Source organism: Cucurbita moschata, unplaced genomic scaffold (assembly GCF_002738365.1).
Source record: "Cucurbita moschata cultivar Rifu unplaced genomic scaffold, Cmos_1.0 Cmo_Scf00016, whole genome shotgun sequence".
Lineage (NCBI taxonomy): Eukaryota > Viridiplantae > Streptophyta > Magnoliopsida > Cucurbitales > Cucurbitaceae > Cucurbita > Cucurbita moschata.
The window spans coordinates 919,326-932,965 of NW_019268532.1; the positions used below are offsets into that span (position 1 = coordinate 919,326).

General features: G+C 36.1%; 2 protein-coding genes across 3 annotated transcripts; one reads left to right on the top strand and one right to left on the bottom strand.

The window, feature by feature from the left end:
• The first annotated feature begins 1,160 nt into the window (after positions 1-1,160).
• On the top strand, positions 1,161-7,644 carry LOC111454157 (glucose-6-phosphate isomerase 1, chloroplastic). The gene is made up of 14 exons (XM_023095499.1): positions 1,161-1,879; positions 2,338-2,460; positions 2,696-2,794; positions 3,469-3,552; positions 4,276-4,419; positions 4,496-4,561; positions 4,960-5,028; positions 5,125-5,232; positions 5,766-5,818; positions 5,910-6,048; positions 6,148-6,304; positions 6,453-6,531; positions 7,187-7,253; positions 7,347-7,644. The coding sequence occupies exons 1-14, from the start codon at positions 1,340-1,342 to the stop codon at positions 7,479-7,481; spliced, it is 1,863 nt and encodes a 620-aa protein (XP_022951267.1). The 5' UTR covers positions 1,161-1,339; the 3' UTR covers positions 7,482-7,644.
• Positions 7,645-8,390: 746 nt separating this feature from the next.
• LOC111454166 lies at positions 8,391-12,404 on the bottom strand. 2 transcript variants are annotated; one of them, XM_023095516.1, is made up of 6 exons: positions 11,917-12,404; positions 10,615-10,705; positions 10,278-10,435; positions 9,453-9,480; positions 9,243-9,351; positions 8,391-8,681 (listed from the first exon to the last, which is right to left on the bottom strand). In XM_023095516.1, exons 1-6 carry the CDS (start codon positions 12,175-12,177, stop codon positions 8,600-8,602), a joined length of 729 nt encoding a protein of 242 aa, XP_022951284.1. In that variant the 5' UTR covers positions 12,178-12,404; the 3' UTR covers positions 8,391-8,599. The 2 variants fall into 2 exon arrangements, with proteins under 2 accessions (XP_022951284.1, XP_022951286.1); XM_023095518.1 differs by having other exon boundaries at positions 10,278-10,432; positions 11,917-12,403.
• Between the last annotated feature and the right edge of the window lie 1,236 nt (positions 12,405-13,640).

Sequence of the window (13,640 nt, forward strand, 5' to 3'; positions counted from 1 at the left end):
GGCAACTAATTGAATATGTATGAAGTTGATGGAATAATTGAACTGGACACTAATTACGGCTAATATTATATTAATTATTAATGTTTAATTTAAAAAAAAAAGTCAAATAAATCGAATAAAAAGTGAAAATATGTAATATATTTTAAGCTAGATTAATAATATATATATATTGTAATTTATTTAAAAAATATATCGAAATTTAAAAACAATTAATTTTTATTAATTTTAAATGAAACTTTAATTATTTCAAAATTGTTTTATTATTATTAATAATATTACAATTTATAAAAAATATTTTTATTAACATCTTTCTCTTTAATTTTGGCACTAAAAGGTAAGAATTTTTTTTTTTTTTGAGAAAATTTAAAAACATTAATGTTACTTTTACAAATTTGTAAACATTGTTACATTAATCATTCCCTAGTCGATGTAGGACTTTCATCGTCTAACATCTTTCCTCGAACAAAGTAGCCTCCCCTTAATCGAGATTCGACTCATTTTTCTTTTGGAGTCTTAGTCATTTTTTACTATGTTTTTAAGGAGGTTTGACTCCTTTTCTTTTGAGTCATTTGTTCAACATTTGAGGATTTACCAATCTATTGGCATGACTAAGTTTAGAGCATGACTCTGATAGCATGTTAGACAAACATGACTCTACATACTGGTATGATATTGTCTACTTTGAGCATAAACTTTCATGGCCTTACTTTGGGCTTCCCAAAATGCCTCGTAGCAATGGAGATAGTATTACTTGATTATAAATCTATAATCATTACCCGCTGTCTATAATAATAATAATATTTTTATTTTTTTAATAATAGTTTTTAAAGATATTGTTAGATATTTTGAACGTTAAAATACATTTTTTAAATAAAGTATTAACGATGGATATTTTAAAACTAATTTTTTTAATAAAAATGATATTTATTAATTTATACTATTTTTTAATTCCAATTTGATTTAAACAAACAAAAGAAGCGAAAACGACGGTCGGGTGTCGAAAACAGAACGGTCCGCAAGACAGTTGGCAGTTTTAAAGGAATATTCGAAGGTGAGGGCAAATTGGTAATGTTAATAACAAGAGAGGGGTATTACAGTCAATTCACCTTGTCAAATGCAAACGGCTTAACGTGTGAGGCTTTTGCACCGCCGCCCGCACAAGCACACGCCAAGCGCAGCCAAACCAAAAAGCTTATTACACATTTTTTTCCTTCTAAATTTCTTCCGTTTCATTCGTTTTGGCTCAGCCAAAGATTTGGTGCAGAGCCGAATGGAATGATCGAAACCACTCCATAAAGATTCTGTAATCAGCAACTTCGATATCATCGCTACTGTTTCCATGGCCTCCATTTCTGGCATTTGTTCTTCCTCTCCATCCTTGAAGCCTCAGACCAAGACTTCGTTTCTTGGAACTACCGGATCATTGCGCAAAGATTCAGTGTCATTTCCAATTCGTGCGAAGTATAATGATGGAAAATTAGGTGCTGGAGCTGCTCAATCAGTGGCCAAAGAGATCTCGGTCGGATTGTCTGCTGCTGATGGAGGGGTTAAGAAGGGTTTGGAGAAAGATCCTCAGGCGCTGTGGAGTAGGTATGTTGACTGGCTTTACCAGCACAAGGAGCTTGGGCTGTTTGTGGATGTAAGTCGGATTGGATTCTCGGATGAGTTCTTGGCCGAGATGGAGCCTCGATTTCAAGCTGCTTTCAAGGCTATGGCGGAGCTTGAGAAGGGCGCGATTGCCAATCCGGACGAGGGACGCATGGTTGGGCATTATTGGCTGAGGAACTCTGAACTTGCGCCCAACTCGTTCTTGAAGACGCAGATCAATAATACTCTAGATGCTGTGTGCAATTTTGCGGACGATATCATCAGCGGTAAGGTGAGTTTTCATGGCATTCCTTCCCCTTGGCCTTTTTCTTGGTGTTCTTGCTTAATTTCTGGGTTGGCTGCGTACTACTGCCAGCTGCATTCAAGCTATGCGTTATGGATCTTCAGTAAACCCTAATAAGTTGATTCTTATTCCATACAAAGGGTTTGAGATATAAAAAGCTGGCGATCAAACTTTTAATTGTTTTATGAATAGCTCTACTGTTCTTCAATTTATATCTGTAAATACGAGTTCGATTGAAGGAGAGTGCATTTTTAGTTTGATTCAGTCGAAGGGTATAAGGGATTCATGATATGCCAGTGTTGATTTCCTCATGTTAAATTCTTTGCTTCTGGACTTTTATAGTTCTATTCCTAATTTCAAAGAATGTTCAAAGCATTGTCTGTCTAATTTACTGTGTTTCGCTTGCTGTATGCATACTTGAATTCCCTTCACAATTCAAAATGCAGATTAAGCCCCCATCTTCTCCCGAGGGCCGCTTTACCCAGATACTGTCTGTTGGAATTGGAGGGTCAGCTCTTGGCCCGCAGTTTGTGGCTGAAGCATTGGCTCCAGATAATCCCCCGCTTAAGGTACACGAGTTTGTGGCCGATGCATTATCGCTTATGGTAGTTGAAGGATTTGATAGTAAATGTATCCTGTTGAAGATCTCTCACCACTACTATACTTATAAGTTATAATAAATATTACGATTATATTGATTTTTGTATCTCATATAAAACACAGAAGATGCCTTCTTTTTTATGTTGTCCTGTACTTTTTTTTGAATATTCAAAAATAAAATTTGTTTCTTCTTCTTTATGGCAGATACGATTTATTGACAATACAGACCCAGCAGGAATTGATCATCAGATTGCACAACTAGGACAGGAATTGGAAACTACTCTTGTAATAGTGATTTCGAAGGTCGACAATACTTTCTCTTTTACGTTTCAGTGATTTTATGTGTAATGAACTCTCATATAGCAAAATTGGAAGGCAGTCTCATATAGCAAAATGCTTGGACTATGTTAAAGTAATTGAAGTTTTGTTATACCGTTTGAAAATAAATGAATCGGGGTCTTTCAAAAACCAGAACTGATAGGAGAGAGTCAATCTATTCTTATGGATTTGTTATTACCAATGAACCAGCCTAATGGCGGGCATGCTCTTCAAACTTACTCCATTTGGGACCATCATTTTATATGAACGGAACCCGATTGGTTACAACATTCTTGTCTCCTTAGAAGAGTATCCAAGGGGCTTGGACCTAGGACATTTAGCGCTGGTTTCAATTTATTTTTGGATGGATGAATCAATTGTCCTATAAACGTAGCTGCTATCAGAGAAACCAGTTCTTTCCCATAAATCACCGAGTACCAAGTCTTAGAGTGTACTCTCCAAGGCTATTTTGTTTGGGTCGACCTGTTTGGAGCCCCCTTACAAATCTAATCAGGCTCACCCAATGAGTGGGCATCAAGATTCCCCATAGGTCCACACCACGAGCAAGTAGTGCACTGTACCACATATTATCACTTCAATACAGTTCTGCACATTATTGGAAATATTTTCAATCTAATGCCCATTTGAATTGTTCTCAGAGTGGAGGCACTCCTGAAACTAGAAATGGTTTGCTGGAAGTACAGAAGGCGTTTCGCGAGGCTGGCTTAAATTTTGCAAAACAGGTTTTGATCTCAGGTTTTTCTTTCTGCTAGTATTAGTTTTCTCCTGCTTTTCAGAGTGTACCAGAGATATACTCTCATGTGTTAAAATTTGTAATTGTAGTTCATGGTAACATACTGCTTAATCACTGGTTGGATGTAAACTAACTCGCATCTTCTGATGTTTAAATACATATACTTGCATCTCTTCATCACCAAATTATTAAACTAAGTTTCCTTGCATGAGTATAGTCATCTTGTGCTTCTTTTGATTCAAGAACTAAAATTTTCATCTTCCTTTTGTAATCATCTCGTGCCTCTGGGAACTAACATGCAAAAGTTCAGTGCATTCTTGTAAAGCTTGTCTAAAAACATTTGTCCTTCAACGTTCATGCTTGAGTTCAAATTAGCATGAAAATCTTTAAGTAAAATTAGAGTGAAAATCTGGTCGAATGTCTCTGTGAGCAAAATTAGCCTTCATGCTTGTGGCTCCTCCGTTTTCATTATCTTTTTATTTATTATTATTAATATTTCATTCATATTATTTTAAAATTCTTGACACGACCAAGAATATAATTTCTAGAGGGAAGACGTTCATATTAGTCATTTTGTTTTGTTTTGATTATTTTTAAAAAATTTAATTTTAATATTTTCCTTTTGAGTTCTCTTATTCTGATATATAGAGAGGGTTTTACTTTCACTGCCCTAAGCTTTCAAGTATGACCCATCATGGGCTCTTTTATGCAGGGTGTTGCTGTAACACAAGAAAATTCATTGTTGGACAACACTGCAAGGATTGAAGGATGGTTGGCCAGGTTCCCAATGTTTGATTGGGTAGGTGGTAGAACATCAGAAATGTCTGCAGTTGGTCTACTTCCAGCTGCACTTCAGGTTAGTGATTATTAAGTATTTAAATCCACGACTTCCACATCTTTTGAGTTGTCCTCACAAATGAACCTTACAACAGGGAATTGACATTCGAGAAATGCTTGCTGGTGCTGCTTTGATGGACAATGCAACCAGATCAACTGAGGTGAGAAAAATTCATTTATTTGTGTTCTGTTGAGTTTAACTATTCATTTATTTGCATTTTCTGTTTGGTTATTTTTCGGCTGGAAATTCTCAGAGTTGCCCGTAGAGGTACTTTGGAGGGGATATAAGGTCATGGATGTGTCACAAATTATCACTCATGCCTTATTCTTTGATTCTTGTTTAGCTGTTGGCTTTTTCTTTGAACTGACTCTTCCTAGGGTTTGCTAGAAATCTTGTTTTTTACATAACATGGTAAATTTTTACTGGAGTAATTCTATCATCCCAAAAATAGTTTTATGTTTCTTGATTGTTCCACTATAGTTTTCCTTTCCACTGTATATTGTACATATGACGCTCGTGGAGAAATAATATAGCACTTATGTTGCCTCATCTGTTCAGATTAGAAATAATCCTGCAGCATTGCTTGCTTTGTGCTGGTACTGGGCTTCTGATGGCATAGGATCTAAGGTAACTGGCAATCTTGCTATCCGTATTCTGTAGTCTTGAAACTCATTGCTGCTGTATTTACCATGATTAATTATTGTTCCTGTTTTATCTCCTCAGGATATGGTTGTTCTTCCCTACAAGGATAGCTTGTTATTATTTAGTCGTTATTTGCAGCAACTGGTCATGGAATCCCTTGGAAAAGAGTTTGATCTCGACGGAAATCGGGTATCTGCACCATTTAGGAGGATTATTCTTCTTGTATTCTGGTTTATTAAATGAGAGAAAACTAGAAAGACATGAAAACTATTACGTGCCTGAAGCCCCTCAGCACAGTTGATATCAATATAAAAAATTTGATTGTTAATTATTCTCATGATGAACAAATTGATATTGAGAAGGGGTTGTATGCATTTTGGATACACTTAGTGCATGTTTCATATTCCGACCTTTGCTATCATTAGATATGATACCATTGACATTAATAGAAAAGATGAGCTAGTAGACTACTCCCTCGTTGCTGTAAACCATCCTTAGAGTGATTATTTTCATTGAAATTTCAACATTGTAAGAGATAAAAGGATCAAAATATTTGAGGCTTCATATGCTAAAATTTTGACAACCATGGACAACATTTCCAAAATGTCCCAAGTATCCAAGTGCAGAGAATGCCTATTTTAGGAAACCATTTTGCTTTTGTTCTGTTAACTCAAGATGCATTGACTAATAATGTGGCTTACTAAATTCACTTCTTTCCACAGGTTAATCAGGGACTTACAGTATATGGGAACAAAGGGAGTACAGATCAACATGCGTAAGATTTCATACTAGTTGAAATTTATATGCCTCGTAATGTAAACCATACCTAGCTGTTGGCACCTAATGCACATAATAACTTTATGCAGCTATATTCAACAATTGAGGGAAGGTGTGCACAATTTCTTTGTGACATTTATTGAAGTGCTGCGTGATAGGCCCCCTGGTCATGATTGGGAGCTTGAGCCAGGTGTTACATGTGGTGACTACCTTTTCGGTATGCTACAGGTACTAGTATCTTGCTTCTATAACAAATGATTAGTTCAATTATTTTGACCTCTGAAAAGACTTTTGAGTTTTTTCTCCTAATCATTTGAGCTTGTTCAGGGAACAAGATCTGCACTCTATGCTAATGATAGGGAGTCCATCTCAGTCACTGTTCAAGAAGTGACTCCTAGAACTGTTGGCGCAATGGTAGCACTTTATGAAAGAGCAGTAGGATTATATGCCAGCCTTGTCAACATTAATGCATACCATCAACCTGGTAAATATATATTTCTTCAGTATAAAATTCGAACTTTTCACTTCTTCTGGTGTTTGTGTTTTATGTTCTTATAATGAACTTCGCAAAATTAATCCATTCACTGTCCTCACCTCCATTCTGCTTTTGCGTTGATCAAATGCTATGTCAGGTGTGGAAGCTGGAAAGAAAGCAGCAGGGGAAGTGTTGGCTCTCCAAAAGCGCGTCTTGGCAGTACTTAATGAGGCCAGGTGTGATCTCTTTGAAAGGCTCAGATTTTTCCATGTCTTGCATCCTTTTCTAGTATAATAAAAATATAAAAATTGAGGATTAGTATGATGTTTTAGAAAGACCACGCTCAATTTTTCAGAACATCCCTCCCTCTATATAGTAGTTTAAAGCACAAATTATAAGTGCACTCCTTAAACTTTCGTGTTTGGGTCTATTAGTCCTTGAACTTCAGAAAATATTTAGTAGGTCTTCAACTTTCATTTTTTATTTGATTCATATATAGTTCTTGTTTTTGGCATATTCAACATTTTTTTTAAATTAACAAATTCATTAAACATAAGATTGAATTTGTGTCTAATAAGTTCGTAAATTTTACAGGTCAAGGATTAGACACAAAATTTAAAGTTAAGGAATTTATTAGACACTCATTAAAGTTTAGGGATGAATTAGATGCAAATGATAGGGACTTATTATACACTTCTTTCTTTTAAAAAAAAAAAAATTGGAGATTTATTGGACTAGAGCTTTGAAAGTGCTAAGTACAAAAATGATTCCCTAGGCAACATCATGATCATCATAGTCTTCTCTGTTTCTGTACTGGCTGTTCCACTTGTGGGGAAGTAAAAATTAATTTTGTAAGCCTTTGTGATAATTGATATTCTGTCTGTCTCTCAGCTGTAAAGAGCCTGTGGAACCATTGACACTTGATGAAGTAGCTGAACGCTGTCATGCTCCTGAGGATGTAAGCAATCCAGTTCTCAGTTTAGGAACTTCTTTTAAAACAGAACATATAATCTTTACTTCACTGATTCACGCTTCTATTATGTTACTTCAGATTGAAATGATCTACAAGATTATTGCTCACATGGCCGCCAATGATAGAGCACTGATTGCTGAAGGCAGTTGTGGCTCACCACGCAGCATTAAGGTTTTCCTTGGAGAATGTAATCTTGACGAGTTGTATGTTTAGGATTAAACGGCAGCAATGTTCTAATGCTCTTATGTGTGTTGCTGTTTGGATCTCTTAATAAAATTGAAAATACTTTTGCTGTTGATGTCAATCAGGCTTTTCAGATCTCAACCTCGAGAATAATGGAAAATAATTCTATGAAGAGTTTTTTTTCCCTTCTTCTTATTGCCCCAATTTCAATACTCATTTCTTCCCAAGGTACTTTGGCTTCAAGATTATCTTGTTGATTATTATAGAAGTTATCGTAAAGATACTTTCTGCTGTTGTTTGTGGAGATTTGAATCTTTCACCTCTCGATAATTACTTTTAACTAAGTTGTACTTTGATCGGTGGTTTGTCTACGTTTCGACTACTTTTATGAGACAATTGCCTAATCTTTTATGCTTGATTGTCAAGGTAATAGGTAGTCGTCTTGAAGTTTATTAAGGTAAATTTATATTTAAAAGTTCTACCTGAAATTTTCATTCTATAGTTGTACATCTCCTTACCACTTTAAACATTCGATCAGATATTTTTAAGATTGAATGGTAAGTTTAGGCTCTATAATTTATTGAAAATTTAATCTTTACCATCTTTAAAATCAGATTTTTGTCTTTATGAGCTTGATTAATAAACCGTCCCTAAAATTGTCTCTAAATTTGCAATTAAACCAGCCATGTTTCTTGTTTCTAGTTCTAAAGCTTATAAATATTATATATGTGGCATCCTAATAGAAAAGAGAACAAAACATTTTTTATAAAAATGTGAAAATCTCTTCGTAACCGATGCGTTTCAGAAATTTTGAGAAAAAGTTCAAAGAAGACAATGCTAGAAATGGACTTAGGGTGTTACAATATATTTCTATTTTCTTCCGAAAATGCTACACCGGCGCGCGCACATATATAGCGCACATATATATATTATATAGTAGAAGAAAGTCAACAAATAATAGTTTTTGGCATAAATAAAGAAGTTTCATCCAACGAAACATCCTAACAGAAGAAACATTTACAAGAGTGTATTGTTGAAGGAATTAATCAGAGGCATGAAAGAATAAACCCAAACCCAACAATCTTCATTTTCAGATCCTACATTTGAGCAGCAGCACCATATTTACAATGGGAAAACCACAAATTATACTAGAGAAGCTTTGATATTACTTGGCACGAAGTCCAGAACGCTTTCGAAGCAGCGTTTAGAATCACAGGGTTCTGGTATATCCTGTGCGCCATTGCACGAAAAAGAAAATATCAGAGAACTCTTCTAATTGGCACCGTTTTTAATAGTCTTAAGGTATGTTTGGAAGTGATTTCGAAACGGTCAAAGTCACTTAGTCGTGTCCATTTTAGTTTTGACATGACAGAAGTGATCTTGGAACTAAACACAACCTTAATGGTCAATACAGTGAAGAGTCATCAAGCTAAATGCAAGAACTTTTTAATATGAAACTCTTCTAATTGGCACTGCTTTTAATAGTCTTAAGGTATGTTTGGAAGTGATTTCGGAACAGCCAAAGTCACTTATGCCGTGTCCATTTTAGTTTTGACGCGACAGAAGTGATCTTGGAGCCAATGGCACCGTTTTTAATAGTCCTAAGGCATGTTGGAAGTGATTTCGGAACGACTAAAGTCACTTACGTCGTGTCCATTTTAGTTTTGACATGACAGAAGTGATCTTGGAACCAAACACGACCTCAATGGTCAATAAAGTGAAGAGTCATGAAGCTAAATGCAAGAACTTTTTGATATGAAACTATTGAGTCACAGCAGTTGATTAACATACCCAACTGCAGTTGCTCCCCAGGATGCCACATTATAAATGACCTTGCTTCCATCCCAAGCTTTCCGGAGTTTCCCTTTTCTCTTCTTCACTGAGAATGTTTTGCAAAGGGCTGCACCAATGAAAAGAGTTCAAAATTTAACACACAACATAGATTGGGGTCTACTGATATCTAAGACCATCGTGTCGACAAGAAAGTGTGGCACGACTCACCATTCTGTAGTTGGTTAGGAGACAATTCCTGCAAGATAACAAGAACAAATGAAAGCGTGATTGTAGGCTCGTAGCTCGTAGCTCGTAGGTAGATATGAAAGATAAATTGCCAGTTGCTATGCTTGTTATTTACAGGAACTCGATCAGCGAGTTGTAATTATAAGGAATCAGAATTTGTATAACGAAATAGTCACACAAGACTCCATTTATCTTAAGTCGCCATCACGTTCTAAAATGTTCTTCAATCCAAAAAGTCATCGAATCAAGACGAAACAACTCGTTCATTGGAATTAGACCAAGAAAATAGATCAATTCTATTTAACTCCAAAAAGTTTATAGTCACTCTTCTCTTCAATAGCTGTCGAAGTTTGGAAGAACTTCCAGATATCTCAGCTAATCACATTGGACTACCATCCAACTGTTGAACTGAATAACATTTAGAATTCGAAACTTTTGGAATATTAAAATATGTGTTTACGAAAACTTTGATAAACGAGCTCAGAAACCATAACAACTTTACTATTTACTCGCTATCCACGATGGCTGAACTCTGCCAAGTGTAAATAGTTCGAACCCATTCCTTTATCCAATAATATTTCTTCCCTAATCTATTAAGAGCTAGATAACATATTTCTAATTTAAACAAAGACACTTCTTCAGCAGCGAGAATAGATTCCTTGATGAATTAAAAGTAACAAAAGGACGCCTGTGAGATAAGGCGTCTGCAGGCCTAAAACATTCATCCACGGGATTAAACATCCAACCACACCCGTGAGTTTGTGTGTGTGTGCGTGTGTGAGAGAGAGAGAGCCGTTGTGAGTATACCTTAGTTTCCTTTAAAGACAATAAGTATGCAGCCATGAAGCAAGCAATACCATCTACTATATCCTCTTGCTTCACAACAACATACCCATCTTGATCTAGAGCATCACCACTTTCCCATAGATCCACATCACTGACCACATCCCAAGAACTACATTCTTCTACCATTACAAAGCAAAGAGGTCAAAAATAAAATGAAACAAATAATAGCATAAAGAAAATGGTATTTTTATCTCAACGGAGAAGGTCCTGTAATACCTAAATTTCGAACTTCACAAGCATAAACTACAACCTGTTTGCAATCCCTAAATAAAGCAATGATTAAGATTTGAACACGTACCTAACGTATTTTGCGGAACTAGTGCTTGAGCATCCTCTAGCTTTTCAAGAAAGTCGCGGCATTCAACTTTAGATTTAAGAAGATCGCACAACTGCGGAAAGATGTCTTTAAGTCAATGCCATGGATCATGATATTTATAGTACAATTAGATTCCAAATTCAAATAAAGCATTCCAAACAGCAAGAAACCCATATGGTGAAAATTTCAGAAAACTAACTCCATCCTAGAATTTATCATGTAGGTAGCTGTGTTGGGTAGGACGTGAAGAAATGGAAATAGCATGCATTCCCTTTGCCCCGTACTAAGAGGTTCCATCCCCCGTATCGCATCCCAGCCCTGAGATATTGATATTAGGAGTGGGGTGCTTGAGAAGGACCAATCACAGGCAGAAAATGCATCCATTCCATCCATGTACGTATCAAAAACGAATGGAGGTCATCAGGCCCCCCTTTTTATAACTACTATTGTAGGGCTCATCTATGGAGTTTTGTATATGTGGTATTTAAGGGAGAGAGAATGTGTTATTAGTGATTGCGCTTGTACTTCCATCTTTTTTTCAATGAGCTTCCTATTGTTAAGAAAGACCGAATGGATGGAGGATCCTAGTTTCCATTTTCCAGGAAAAACATGCCTCAAGAGATTGTTGTAGTTCACGTTTTCTTCAGGTGAATTGTAACAGCACAAGCCCACCACTAACAAATATTGTCCTCTTTGAACTTTCCCTTTTAGGCTTCCCCTCAAGGTTTTGTCTGTCAATGAGAGGTTTCCACACCCTTATAAAGAATGTTTCGTTCTCCTTCCCAACCGATGTAGGATCTCGCATGAATGATATTACTTGAGTTGCACTTATGCCCATTATTTGCAGTAAAGACTTCAATCGAAACAAAAACAAACAGATCCAGAAAAAAAAAACATACATAATAATGTTTTCATTACGAATTGCTTCCAGGAAACTTCAAACCAGTTGTTCTAAGCAACTTCAAATCGATCTTACACCAATGCTCAGCACAATTCATAACACTAGAGCATCCTGAAGCTGAACCGGGAAAGACTAGCACTAGAGTTGTGGAAGGATACACAGAAAACAACTTCGATTCAACAGCATATGAGAAGCTACCACAAGCTAATAGACCAAAAACAGAACATGTTCATCTTATCTGGATTTCAATCCCACATATTCACAAACATCGCGCAGAATTCTTCTAAATCAGATAGAATAGGAATCAAGCTAAATTCAACCAAGAAATCCAGCTAAAAACTCTGAGATTACAAGATTTTAAGAACCAAAGAAAACCCCCATACCTCGTCGGCCTCTCGGTCACCTCGCACAGACTCCGAACCCTCACCGAGCCGATCATCTTCATCTTCACCTCCATCATTCCCCTCGCTTTCATCGAGCCCGTTGGAATCATTAAGCGATTCGAGAGCTCTCTGACACTGCTCCAACACAGCCTGCAAGGTCTTCTTCTTCACACGAACCCCATCGCCAATTGGACCCTCAAAATTCTTCCTCTTACTATTATCGACGAAATTGGACTTCGGTTTAGGCACCTCAGCATCCATGCTCTGGCGTGAACAAGCTCCGTCCGATCCTCAAAGACGATTGTTGGTTTGCTTCAAAGCCATGTGGATCGTCTTCTTCCCGCCGTCCGGCGAAGAACTTGGAAGGCCGCGAGAAACTCTTTGTTGCTTGTGGACTAAATTTTGATGGCTGCTTCTGGGTCTTAGTTTCGTGTTGTGCTGCGAATTATTCTTGCTTTTCCTCACTTGATAATCGATATGGTCTTCCGCGTAAATATTTCTTTTTCTCTCTCTATTTTACTGTTAGTATTTATTTCAATTATAAACTTTTAAAATATTTAATAAATAAATATATTTTTTTTATATTTGATTTTTAAATGAATAGATATGATTTTTTTTTTCTTTTAATTTCTCTTTAAATACGACTCCCCACAATGGTACGATATTGTCCATTTGAACATAACCTTGTGGCTTTGCTTTGAAGTTCTCTAGAAGGTCTTACACCCATTGAGATGACATTATTTGATTATAAACTGATGATCATTCCTAAATTAGTTGATGTGAGACTTTCATCCAACAATTCATATATTTTTTTTTAAATGTGGAAATTGAATGAAATAGGCCCTATTAAATCCGTGAGTCGAAAGCTTCGGCTTTTATGAGAGTGGTGAGAAAGCTTGATTGGATTATGAGATTAGGCTTTCCGTACGGAACACCGTCTCTTTCAAGTACAAAAACCCTGCTCGCATTTAGATGGCGTTGCTATCAACGGGCAGTCGACAGCCTCCTCTAGTCCAATAATAGGAAATCCACGACGTTGAAAAAAACTCAAACGTGTTATACCTGAAACTCCCATGTTTACTATATTTTGATTTGTTTCCAAAATAATGTGTTGCAAATCTCGTTTAGTATTTTAATTTAGTTTACGGTTCGAGAGAAAAAAAAAAGATTTAAGTTAAAGAACAGATCTAGTAAAGACGAGGCGAGCCCTATAACTTAAGGATTAGAACACATGACTACTAACCACAGTGTCAGGATTAGAATCCTTCCTCACTCAAATATAATCGCGAATAAAAAAAATAAATGTAATGATTTAATTGAATGAATATAAAAGTTATAAGGTTCGAGTATGATTGAACGTTTTTCTACATAATATTGGTTGAATACGCGATTATTAGGGACGAACTCGATGACCCAAAAAATACATTATTGGACCAACAGGCTCAAAATAGGCAAAATTGATTGAGCTAAAGCGGGCCGAGCACATGTGGGTACACACCTCGCATGCTCACAGCCCAATAAATTATGGGAGACGCGGAGTTCAATCTAAGAAATCTTGACCTTTGTATAAATAGATTATAAAAAATCATCGAATATAATTTAAATCTCATTCTCTCAATCCGAACCTTATAAAGATTTATCATCACAAATTGTATTATTTTGAGCGAATTTTAATAAAATGACTAAGACACGTATTTTTAATTATGTTTAAATAGACACGATCC

Coding starts and splice junctions, on each gene's coding strand:
- LOC111454166 (XM_023095516.1), bottom strand. CDS start 12,177: ATGGATGCTGAGGTGCCTAAACCGAAGTCCAATTTCGTCGATAATAGT. Junction 10,706..11,916: donor GTGACCGAGAGGCCGACGAG/GTATGGGGGTTT, acceptor ATCTTTCCGCAG/TTGTGCGATCTTCTTAAATC. Junction 10,436..10,614: donor AGTTCCGCAAAATACGTTAG/GTACGTGTTCAA, acceptor TTGTAATGGTAG/AAGAATGTAGTTCTTGGGAT.
- LOC111454157 (XM_023095499.1), top strand. CDS start 1,340: ATGGCCTCCATTTCTGGCATTTGTTCTTCCTCTCCATCCTTGAAGCCT. Junction 2,461..2,695: donor CAGATAATCCCCCGCTTAAG/GTACACGAGTTT, acceptor TCTTTATGGCAG/ATACGATTTATTGACAATAC. Junction 5,233..5,765: donor TTGATCTCGACGGAAATCGG/GTATCTGCACCA, acceptor TTCTTTCCACAG/GTTAATCAGGGACTTACAGT.